Source organism: Haliaeetus albicilla, chromosome 13 (assembly GCF_947461875.1).
Source record: "Haliaeetus albicilla chromosome 13, bHalAlb1.1, whole genome shotgun sequence".
NCBI lineage: Eukaryota > Metazoa > Chordata > Aves > Accipitriformes > Accipitridae > Haliaeetus > Haliaeetus albicilla.
In genome coordinates, this window is record NC_091495.1 from 22304840 (window position 1) to 22316967 (window position 12128).

A 12128-nucleotide genomic window follows, 5' to 3' on the forward strand; every position below is an offset into this window, starting at 1 on the left:
AGGCGGGGGGGGGGCGGTGGGAGGGGGACTTAAAGGCGCAGCGACCTCTCACAGCTACCGGGAAGTGATTTAGCGGGGCTGCAGGTGCGGTCCTGGCTGCTGTCACCCCCTCCCAGCTCCCGGGGATGGAGGGGTAGCGCCGGGCTGGGCGCGCTCCTTCCACCTTTGCTCCGAGCAAAGGGCTTGGTGCACATGGAAACCGGGGCTGGAAGGAGAAGAGGAAGCGACTCCTCTGGGAAAGTGTTTGAGGGTGACACGGCACTGCCCCAGCTTTGCTAGGTGAAGCTCTGTGCTACGCCTGGTCCCAGGGCTTGTTGACCTGGTGCCACGGCTGAGCAGGGTGGCCCCAACGGGTGTCACCCATCATGGGGTCCTTCTCCTTCCCTTGTGCCTGGGGAGGCTATGTCTGCACCGCTTCACTCCTGCAAGCCCAGGCAGTCATGGCCAGCAACCCCACCCCACCAGCTGGCCCTTGCTGGGCAGGGCCCATCCCGAGCAGGTCCCACTGCCCTAGAGCTTCCTGCAGCAGGGCTGCCCGTGCGTGCCCTCCGTGATTCACTGCACAGCTATGCCGGGTGGTGCCGTTGCTGACAGGCATAGCCACAGCGGGGCTTGGCACGGCTCCACGTAGTGTGGTGCAATATGGCTTTGTCTGGCATGGTATGGCGCAGCATGGACTGGCACAGCTTGGCCTAGTGTGGCTTAGCCCAACATGGCTCAGCACAGCATGGCTTGGCCTGGCAACACCAGCTCAGCTCAGCCCAGTTCGGCACAGCCTGGCCCAGCCCCACCTGCCCCAGCCCCAGGAAGAAGCTCTGCACTGCCATCCTTCTGGTGCCAGGGCTGAACATGGTGATCCCAATGGGTGTCACCAACCATGGGGCTCCTTCTCCTCCCCTTGTGCCTGGCTGCAGCTAGGGAGGCTGTGCCCACACTGCCTCACTGAAGGAGCCGGCACCCAGCTGCTCCCCCAGGCTTCACAAAGCACCTACTTTCTAACCCATCCCACCCCACCCCAGGCAGGCAAATCTTTGCTAAGCAGGGAGCAGGTTGCACAAGGGGTTAGGAGCTGTGTCCCTTGCCCAAGGGAAGGGCAATCAGGACACTCAAAACCAGCTGTAGCATGGTCCTGCTGCCACACCCACAAAGGAATACTCTGGCTCTGGCCCTGTCCCCATCCCCACCTAGGAGAGCCTGCCACAGGCAGCTTGTTCTGCCCACCCTGGCACAGAGGAGGCTTTGGGGTGTCTTGCTCTGGGTTGCCACAGCAGCTGCTCCATCTTAGCCAGAAGACAGCTGCCCCACTGCCTGCAAGCTGGAAGCAACAAGGGGGGCCCTGCTGGGGTCACCAGCCAGCTCTGCACCAAGCTGCAGACAGCAGCGTGCTTTCAGACAAGGAGCAAACAGACCTGCACCACCAGGGTTTGTTCCTGCTTTGAGCTTGTGCCTGAATGGCTCTGCCAACTTTTTCTTTGGCCTTGACCACCACTGACCATCCTGCCTGCACAGATCCGCTCCAGACACTGCCCATCCTTGTTGTGATCCCATTCTCCTCCTGTTCATCTCTTGCCTCATTACCCCTCAGTGGCCTTTAAAGCTGCTTTCACAGCTGACTCTCCTGGGGTAGGAGACAGCTCCTGCATAATCCTGTCCTGCAGGCTGTCCCATGTCCTGCCCCTTGTGCTTGGGAGCAGTTTCTTGTTCTCTTCCCTCAAGCTTCACTTTGCAGCGATGCCTGCAGGGATTTGGCAGTGCACACCATTCCTCTCTCAGTTTTTGGTTCTTTGTCTGTGCCCAGGCATTGCCTCTTCCCAGTCCTCTGGCTGCGGGCTGCCAGGGGAAGGAGAGTTTTTTTGTCCCCTGCTCACACTGTGCCGCTGGCACATGAAGCCACAGAGCCTGAACACAGCAAGGTGGGAACGGAGGTGGGAGCCTGGGGTCACTTGTCCATCTCTGAGAGGCCTGCCCCATACCTCCCCTCTCCGTTGTACCATCCTCCAAGTAACAGCCACTGTACACAAATTAACGAGCATGCAGCAGCTGCCTGGGAACCATCCCTGCTCCAGCCTGCACCAGAGAGCAGCAGGGAGCAGTCCTGGGGGCTGGCTGCTTGCTGCCTGCCCCTGTGCTTGGAGGATGGCTGAGCTACAAGCAGCATCACACAACAGGAAAGTGTTCCCAGCCAAGCTGTGCTCCAGGGATCTAGCATCCCTCACCCTTTCCCAAAGGCTTTTAGCTGTCCACCCAAACAAGGCTGGGAGACAGGTTCCTGGATGGAGGGGGCAGGAGCAGTCACATAAATTGCTATTGGGACCATAGGGTTGGGCTAACATCTGCTACAGAAGCTACCAGTAAAACTCCCCTCCCCTCTTCTCCCACACCATTCCCAAAGCATCTTTCCCCATCCCAGCCTCAGTGCATGCAGCTCCCCATCCAACTCGCTTTTAGCAGCAAAGCTTTCGATGCCTCTGCAAGCCAGAGGGAGAGCCCACTTGGGCTGGGACCCGTGAGACACAGCTGGGTTCCCAGCAGCAGGGCAGGGCTTGTACTCACACAGGGGGACCGCACAACCCCCTGCTCCTCCTTTTGCACCACGCACGCTCCTGCATCCCTGCTGCAGCTGGGGTCCTCTCCTCCCAGGTCCCAGCTCCCAACCCGCTCCACAAAGAAAAGACTGCAAGAACAATAGCTCCTTTTTTTCCTTTTTACTTTTGTACACAAATATATACAGGGTATTATACACATCTCTACACAGACAGTGCCACTCGGAACACACAGCTCTCCGCGGGCAGAGCCCTGACAGCCACAGAGTCCTGGGCTACAGCCGTACCTACAGAGACTGGAATATCCCAGCCCGCCTGCTGGACCGGGGGCAAGGGCAGTAGGTGGGTGCAAGAATAGGGAAGCAGGATCAACATTCTCCCCCCCCAGCCTGGGAGGGGACCAGGAGCTCTCAGCTCACATGCTCATTTAATTTCTAGCCCATCCCTGGAGGGGACAGGGTGACACTTACTATGCCCCTCTGCACCCACATGCACTCCAGCCCTGGTTGAGCCCTGGGAGCTGGGGTGACCTGCCCTCCCCATGCATCAGACCCACATCTCTTCCCCTCCATCCCCCCTTTCCTCTGGGCCTGGGATTCCTATAGAGAGGTGTACAGGAAAGTCAGCTATGTCATCCTCAGAGCAGCCCCCCCCCACCTGCTCTGTGTCTCTGGCTCCCCTCCTTTAATAGGGGGTGAGGGAGAGAAAAGCCATGGGATGCGATCACCCTACCCTGGAACGGAGCTGGGCAGGGCTGACACTTCACTTGTTCAGGTCTATTAAAGTGCTTGGAGCTCCAGGGCCAGCACAGGTGATTGAAAAGGTAAATGACTGTCCCTTTCCACCTGGCCCCATCAGACCCTGGAGGGCACGGCCCCACTGAGCCAGAGCAGCACCTGCAGATGATAGCCAAAGAGAGGGTGGTAGTGTCTGCAATGAGCACCAAACAGGATGGTGGCAAGGAATTGAGGGAAATAAATATAGCTCAATAGCAGGGAGATTTATTATTTTCCTTTACATTTTACACAAGGGCAGGGGGGAAGCAATCGAGGGCAACTGATCCTGACCAGAGACCTCCTCACAAAAAGCCTTCAAACAAGGTCAGACCTCCCTGTGGATGCCAGGGGCTCCAGTCCACCTCTCCCATCCAACCTATCCCCTCACTACCTCTGGAACACTGCTATTACCAGAGAGGGGGCAAAGGCAGAGGGAGGGGAAGAACAGCCCCCTCTCTCAGGCTGAGTGATGCTGGGGGAGCCTACACCCAGTCAGGGCAGGTGAAGAAAGCCAGCACAGCTCCACGAGGCTTCTGTGCTCCTGAAGATGGTGGGCTTGCTTGGAGAAGGCTTCCAGGGGCTGCTCTCCCAGGGCTCCCTCCCTCCCTGACTGCCTCAGCTGGGGGACGATCCCGCAGCAGCTCAAGAAAGGCAGCCCATGGGGCCCCATCGCAACTGGGCAGCACTGATCCTGCAGGGTGCCAAGGGCCTGCAGTCCAGTACCCTTTCTCCCCTCTCCCTAGCACCCAAGAGACCTCCAGCACAGCCACCCCCATCCCTGGGCCTGACCCTGCTGTGCAGACACAGGGCAGCAAAGGGGGTCAGGTCACAGTACCACATGGGGGTCAAGTTGACTTTTGTTTGAAAGGGGAGTACAATGTGCAAAAAAAAAAAAAAATGCCACTTAAAATGATGCTGCAATCCCCTGACTGTGCCCCTGGGGGAGGACGGCACAGGACCTGGGGGAGAGGCTGCCTGCGCCTCCCTCCTGCCCATGAGAAATGCCCTCAGCACCCCTCACCCTGTGAGGGGCTGCCCAGCTCATGCCAGCGCCATGCCCCTTCCCAGGTTGATGCCACCCCTGACCAAAAGGCCAGGCTGTCACCTTTGCCAGGGTGGGGTGGGGGGGAGGTCTCTCTCGCCAGCCCCTGGTGCCTGGCCCAGCTCCTGGCATGTCACGCCAAGTGGATGCTGCAAGGGGTTGAGAAAGGGCAGGCATGGGGAGAAGGTGCAACAAAAGCCACCCCCCTCCCTAGGTGGGGCTTCCAATTCACTGACTAAAGCATTTTGTTTATCACCTTCCTGTAAATCTAATAAATTATTAGTGTTTCTCGCCAGGAGGACAGGGGACAGAGGGGCCTGCTGAGAAGACCCCAAAGGTTCCCCTTGCGCCCTCTTGCTCCCCACAAAGCACCCAGCCTTCCTCCTCCCTGCAGGTCCAGAGCAGCACCATGGGGGTCACAGCCCCCCTCCTCCCCAGCCCCCAGGGTTTTGGGGTCTGGGGACACATTAAAGGTAGCTAGTAAGAGGCATGCCTGCTGAGCTGCTGGACCAGCAGGGAAACGGAGAGCTTGTGGCAGGGCCCCTGCCCTCACTGAAGGCAGCGGCCCTGGGGGATGGGCAGGCAAGGGCAACGGCCAGCACCCTTGGGTGCCTCTCCCTAGGTCTCCATGCGCACAGCCTGCCTCACTCCTGGGCCTCCTTCCCCTCCCGCCTTCCGAGGTCCCTACTGGTGGATCTCGTTCTCTATCAGGCTGTCCTCACATGACTGGAAATCCGTGTCGTTCATGCCATCTGCGTTGATGAGCTCCTCGTCCTGCGACCCCTGCTCCTCTGACTCTGTCGCTTCGCCCTCAGGCGAGGAGTCCTGCAGCACTTGGGCAATGTACTTCTGCCAGGGCCAGGCACAGGACGGGCGAGGGGTGGGGAAAGAACAGAAATGCACATGAGCCCAGGGGCTTCTCATGGCAGCACAGCACAACATGCAAAGCGCCTTGCAAGAGACTGAGCGTGGGGATATGCTGGGAGGGCGAGGAAGGGTCCAGTCTCCATGGGATGTACCAGGAAAGGGGGTAAAAGCGGGGCTGGCTTGGCCCTGCAACAATGGATGTGCCAAACCCCAGCATCCTGGGACAGGCAGCACCCCCAGGGAGCCAGGGCTGGGAAAGCATGGGACTTCTGAGCTCTTTGGAGCTCACGTGAAATGGAAGACTGTGCTCCCTTTTTTGCCAGTGGACATGTCCCTCTGAGGCTGTGCCTGCCTCCTTATGGGGAATCTCCTTTTGGAGAGATGCCACTGCCCTTAGGTACATGGAAACTGGGAATAAGCCTGGATTACATGTGCACACCCCAGCCCTGCTCTCCTGAGGAAGCAGAAGGCTCTACTTTACTGCATCTCTGCATGTACTCCCTGAACAGCCCCAAGCAGACCCCAACTAGAAAAATCTCATGGTAGAAGGAAGCAGCTGGAATGAGCCAGTGAGCCAAGGAGAAGTTCAAAAAACTGACTCTGGGATCTCAGAATGTTGGGTAGGGGACAGGAGAGTCCCCAAAGCACAGTGCTGCCTCAGAGAGGTGAAGAGCAAGGTACTTGGACAGGGAGTTACCTCCCCCTTCCCAAACCTGGGTAAGGAGCACACCAGGGCATGGAACCGGGGAAAGGGACTCACAGCTGATTTGGGAGCTGGCAGACTGGTGGCAGGTCTCCCATTCTGCCTGTTTTCTATGGTGTCCACCTCCGTGTGGTCAATCTGGAGAGGAAAGGAGAAACTGACAGACTGCTGGGGCAACACATTTGCTGTCCCACCACAGGAGCAGCATACAGGCAGCAGGGACAGCTTTGGGACTGTCCCCTCTGTGAAACCAGGGTTGAGAGGCTCTGCTGGGGAGCAGTCTGGGGTCCCCCCAGAGCCCCCACTGTTCCGCTGCTGAGCTGTGCTCCCAAGAAGAAGGATCCCACCCCCCCACCCAGCACTCCACCTCACCTTGTAGTTGTGAGCGCTGAGGTATTTGAAGTGCCCGAAGCAGACGTGACACAGGCAGATCACAATGGTGATCACGAGGACCACAAAGGTGAACATGGAAGTGGGGGCCAGGAAACCTGGGGCAAAGGAAAACCAAAGTGGTGGTGTCAGAGGGACCCTGACCATGCTCCATGGCTGGGGGCTGCCAGGACCACAGCCTGGCCAGGGAAGCAGCTCTGTAGGAAGCCAGGGGCTGGCATCCCAGCCCAGTGCTCACCTGTGCGCATGGTGGAGAAGAAGAGAAGCCAGAAGAGGCAGAGGATGGGGGCTGCCACCACCTGGTTCACAGCCCCCGAATGGATCTTCTTGTCCAGTTTCGCAGGCAAGTAAGCATAATACAGGTTGTATCGGTCCACCAGGTGCTTAAGCAGCATGTACATGAGCCCTGGGAGAAAGGGAGGGATGCCAGCAGAGCAGGGAATCAGCTTCTTCCGCAGTGCCTCTGACTGACAGGGAATATCTCCTCCGTGCCACCCTTCTTGCCTCCCAGCCTCGAGCTCTCCCCAGCCTCTGACACAGGGAGGCAGAGGGGTATCACTTACCAAAAGGGACAATGATGGGGCAGGTGATGCTATATGTCATGACCACAGTGAAGACGCACATCATCCAGGCATAAGCAGCCCCAAACTGGAACTCATAGGCCTGGTGCTGCCAGAGGGAACACAGACCCGTCAGCACGACCCTGGGAGCTGAGCGGGATGTGCAACACACCCAGCTGTACACACAGCATTGGGGGCCCCATCACAGCACTCCCATCCCCAGGTGGAGGCCACAACCCACCCCCTCAGCCCCACTACATACTCGTTTGACATTCCTCCGCTCAGCGGCCGAGCGGGCCAGGCAGAGGCGTATCATGTACATTAGCAAGCCGGGGATGCGCAGCAGGTCCATGGCATTCCCGATGAAGGCAGAGGCAATGACATAGTTGACGAAGAAGGCCCCATTGTCCGGCAGGAACACACACCTGAGGAGGCGCAGCAAAAGCAGGCTGCAGGATGTGCTCCCCCCTTGCAGGGCAGCAGCCAGGAACCCTCAATACCAGTCCAGTACCAACAAGAACCTCCCCCCATTGCAAAGAAGGCCCTTCTGCCCAACTCCACTTACTCAAATCGCACAGCAGCTTCAGCGAGGAATTTTTTGTCAAACAACCAGCGGAAAAACACATCCAAGCTGTGGAGGAGGTGGGCAAGAAGAAGAGTAACAGTCAGAAGTGGCTATAGACAGATATGCATATACAAACATGTGGAAGCTGCTCTAGAAGGACCCAAAGCTCTGACCATACACTGTTTTGTTCCCTCTTGGGATGTGTCACCAGCAATTATGTAAATCAGACACTGGGAAAAACAGTGCAGCATCAAAATGTAAAGCTTCCCACTCTCATGTGTTCTTCTCCCTTTGCCCTGATCCTATCAGTATTTTCCTCTGCTCTCTGTTTGGGCACAACATCCATGCAAGGAACAGGTGGCTGACTTGACAGAAGAAACCAGTTAGGTACAAGGTACTCTCCAACACAGATATTAAAAAAATCCCTTAGGAGACACCCCCCCCCCCCCATTTTTCTCAATTCTGATTTTTTGATATAAAGCCACCCAATCCTCTGGCACCTCAGGTACTGGTGGAGTACAGAGCTCCAGAGGCAACAGCAGGGGGACAGAGTCCTCAGAAGGAAGCGCAATCTGTTTAACAGTATCTGGTCAAAATGCAAACCTTGTGAGAGCATTCACCTGCCTAGGTTGTAAGGCTATGCGCAATAAGGCATTTTTAATCTGACTGGGAAATGTTATAGTCACCCACCAGGATGGAGGACTATTCTGCTTCTATCAGAGGGTTTGTCCATTCTCAGGAGCTGCTTGACTTCACCACTGAGGGGCTGTATATCCCCCACCCTACAACATGTAAGTAAATCTCTACCAGGACCCCCCATCCCATTCCCACCCTCCAGTTTTTCCTTCCTCACACTGTTTCCCTACTTGACCACTGTTCAGTGCTGGGAGCCTATGCTGATGGCTGGCAACTGATGCACTGCTGTTTGCCACAGGGCATTTCTATAACCCCTGCAGGAAAACTTGGGGCCTGCATCCAAACAGACGAGTATTGCTGCAGCCTACACATAACTATCCCACCCAGCCAAGCAGTGCAACCTACTCAGTTCTGTTGCAAATGGGGAATTCACTAGTTTTGTGCAAAATTTGGAGACTGCACTGAGTACAGAGGTGGGGAGTGCCTCCTTCACCAGCAGACCTTGAGCAAACTTTTCACATGCATGCATCAACCGTGCCAATTTTTGCTGCATTATTTGTAACACCACAGCACTTGTCAATGCATCTGCAGATTGATTCAAATAAGCTCCAAGAAACCCAGACAGGTATGATCTGGCCTGGCCCCATAACCAGAACTAAATGCCACCTTCCCAATGGGATGGTGGCCAGGGCACTTGTGCAGTGGGGAAAGGATGTAGTGTAGAAGAACAAACAGGGGTGCATCTCAACCCTCCCCATGCTCCAGGTCTCTGCACTTGCTTTCCCTTCCCACCACCCCTACCTGCTCAGGCCCAATGATGGCAGCAGCAAGACCATGAAGATGAGGAAGGTGTAACACTTGTGCATGGTCGTCCTGTTCTCTCCAGACCTGAGGGCAGAGAGGAGGCTGTTAATCTTTCACTGCCGCCCCAGGAACGGTGCCCCCATCGCTTTCTCATTAGAAAGTACTTCCCATTGTCTAATCTGAATCCCACCCTGTCCACTACTGCTACATGAATATGCCCTTTTTCCCCTCCAGTGTGTCTGAGGTCTCTTCTTGAGTCCCAGTTCCTCCCCCCTTGTCTCACAGGCCCTCCCAGCCCTTGTATCTTTATAGGACGCTGCAATAATCTCTCCTGACCCGCAGTCCTCGGAGCTGGTGACAACCTCCCCACCAGTCTTTTCAACATAGAGCAGAAAATAAAGCTTACACTGCACGTCCTGTGGGGAATGTACCTCACAAGCAGCACATTTCTAGTGCTCTGCACTTCAGATACCTTCCCTGTGGCCAGAAGTCATAGCAGCTAAGGCTAGTTTCCCTTGGAAAAAGCTATGACTTACACACGAGAACAGGCACGCCACCCCTGCCCGCTCACCTGAGACAAGACTTCCCTCACTACTAGCATTTCTCACAGTGACCAGCCCCAACTCCTCCCAGCTTTCCTCTTCTTGTAGACCTACATCAAGCTCTGCTCAGACAACCATGCTGCACAACAGCTAAGGATTGGCAGAACAGCTGTCTGCAGCAGACCCCAGGTGTCCAAGAGGCGCAACATAACACCATGCTTAGAGTGGAAGACAGAAGTTCAAGCAGAAGAATCCAGTCAGGAGCTTCACATCAGTGAGAAGTGTCTAGTGGCCAAGCAGCACGCTGGTACAACTAAGAACAGGTGCTGGCTCTCCTTACCTGGTCCAGTGCGCTTCAAAGAAGGCAGAGTAATACACAATGGTGGGCAGCAGAGCAGAGAAGCACCACAGCAGCAGGGTGGGGAAGAACTGGGTGATGATGGGGTTCTGCAACAAGACAGAGAAGAGACTGCATGTTACACAGTGCGGGAGCTCTTGCGCCAGCCACAGGTAGAGCTGCCTTTGCTGACGCCGAGTCCCCAGCACTGCAGCTGCCACTGGACCCTGGCCAGGCTCAGCACCTCCCTCAGGGCCAGGCTAACAGGACCTGGGGAACACTGACAATCTCTCTCCCTATCCCCTCCCTCGCAGGGGCTGTTGTGCCTTGGGGTGGTTCCTATGCTACCCATCCTGCAGCTGTCTCCAAAGGCCTTACATTGAGGTACTCCACAGGCTTAGTGACATTGAACTTGTCCATAGTGGTGATGATGATAGCAGGGGTGGTGAGGAAGAAGAGGAGGATGAAGAGGACCACATTGATCACGAGGCAGCGGATCCACCAGATGAAGCCCCGGATGGAGAGGTGTTCCCTGGGAGGAGGGAAGGAAGGCATCAGGATGGCTGCATGGGAGAGAAGGGCAGATCTAGGCCCTCACATCCACACCACAGCCCAGCCGGTGTGAACAGCACTTAGGGCGCCAGCCCGAGGCTTTTGCCTTCCAAGTCAGATCAGACTTCTAGCTCAGCCAGGCTGGGCTTCAGCAAGAACAACTCATTCAGTTACCAGAGGAGCAGATAGGGAGGGAGACAGCGAGGATGCACCCCTTTTCCATGGCAGGGCCCGCTGAGCCCCACAGAGCAGCTCACCAGTAGATGTTCTGTGGGTCAGGGGCATAGCTGACTGTCCAGTTGGAGACGTGGAGGGACTCGCTGCAGGAGGAGGCCCTGGGCTCCCCACGGCATGCACAGCCCTGACACTTACAGGCGTTGAAGTCTTTGAGGATTCTGGAAAAGAGAAAGAGGGAGATGCTGATGCAGAGGGCTGGCAGGGACAAGCTGGGGGGGAAGCCTTAGCGCTGCCATTCCTCTGATTTTAGGCGAGAGGTGGGACAGGTCACCTTCCTGGGGAGGACAGGACCCTTTGCACTCACATGGCTGTGATGGTCTCATTGTGGAAGGTGACAAAGGCCATCCCCAGAGGCTTTTCATTCACCTTCTCCTTCTCCCGCTTGTAATCATCTTTGAGCTTCTCCTCCAGCTTGGTATAGTACTCGATGGCCTCCACCTGGGCAGAAGGACAGGGGTCAGAGCAGAGACCTGGGGACCCAAGCCCCCATGTGCCCCACCATCTAACACCTCCAGCTCTCTCCCCACCTCCTCGCAGCCCCTGATGACACAGCAGCACAGGTGGCCACAGGGCTTGGGGTTGATCATGGATGGAGTGTTGTCTTTGCTCTGCAGGTTGGTGAAGTAGATTCGCCCACGCTCAGCTTTCTTCCTGAAACAGGAGAGTGGAAGACAAGGAAGGAAAGAAAAGAGGGTGGCTCAGAAAAGCTCCTGTGGCACCAGACTTGAAGGAGAACCTGTGGTATCAGCCCACCCTGCCTTCTCTCCCAAACCAGGGGTTACCTCTCTGCGTCGAGGAACATCAGCCGGGCCACATCATAGCAGGGACGGGCCTCCAGGACGGTACAGTTGGCGTAGGCCTCCCTGCAGACGGGAAGCACCAGCTCATCACACCCAGCATCAAAGGCTGTACCCTCAAGCAAACCCCACACATCCAGGGCTTCTCTCCTGCCCTGGACCGAGCATCATGATGCATAGTAAGAGCTTGCTGGGGGCAGCACGGGACCCTGCAGGCTTTGTCCCTTATAGCAGAAGCAACACATGGGGCAAACACTACATCCTCCAGGCTCTGGCACAAGGACCCTCCTTTGGACTTTCACTCTGTGGCAGCAAGGCACCCCTCTGATCTCACACCCCCTCTCTGCCTTCATGGGCCACAGGGCTTGGCGTAAGAAAGAGGTGGAAGGGTTCCCAAAGGGTACAAAGCATTTATCCTCTCCCCATGGTGCTTCTAAATGTGGCCCTGACAGTGTGTTCATTGAGGTCCTGATGGAAAAGGAATTTCATTTTTTTGTTAAAAAACAAAACAAAACAAACCCAAAACTTTTCTACAAGGACTGTGATCAGGGCAGAAGCAGCAGCACAACATCTCATAGTCACTGCTTGAGCGCCTCCTGCCTGCATCTCATCTCTGAGCTTGACTACATCTCAGGACATGCCCTGTCCACTACTTACTAGGCTGACCCCCTATGGCTCTGCAAGAGATAGCTGGGCATATCCCAAGCCACAAAACCAAGGACACTGCACATTCAGATAAAAATTTGTGCAGAAAAACAACAGAGATGCCCAAAATAA

At 56.2% G+C, this 12128-nt stretch overlaps 1 protein-coding gene across 2 annotated transcripts in view; it reads right to left on the reverse strand.

Annotated features, from left to right (window-relative positions):
• Positions 1–2690: 2690 nt before the first annotated feature.
• Positions 2691–12128, reverse strand: part of TMEM63B (transmembrane protein 63B) — a 48431-nt gene continuing 38993 nt past the window's right edge. For both annotated transcript variants that reach the window (XM_069800420.1, XM_069800419.1), the window contains 14 exons: positions 11337–11417; positions 11082–11205; positions 10859–10992; positions 10575–10712; positions 10144–10297; positions 9769–9875; positions 8884–8970; positions 7447–7512; positions 7144–7306; positions 6885–6990; positions 6560–6727; positions 6304–6419; positions 5989–6069; positions 2691–5210 (listed from right to left, as the gene is read on the reverse strand). In XM_069800420.1, the coding sequence (XP_069656521.1) occupies positions 5046–5210; positions 5989–6069; positions 6304–6419; positions 6560–6727; positions 6885–6990; positions 7144–7306; positions 7447–7512; positions 8884–8970; positions 9769–9875; positions 10144–10297; positions 10575–10712; positions 10859–10992; positions 11082–11205; positions 11337–11417 (1690 nt within the window). In that variant the 3' untranslated portion in view covers positions 2691–5045. The remainder of the gene's footprint in view (positions 5211–5988; positions 6070–6303; positions 6420–6559; positions 6728–6884; positions 6991–7143; positions 7307–7446; positions 7513–8883; positions 8971–9768; positions 9876–10143; positions 10298–10574; positions 10713–10858; positions 10993–11081; positions 11206–11336; positions 11418–12128) is intronic.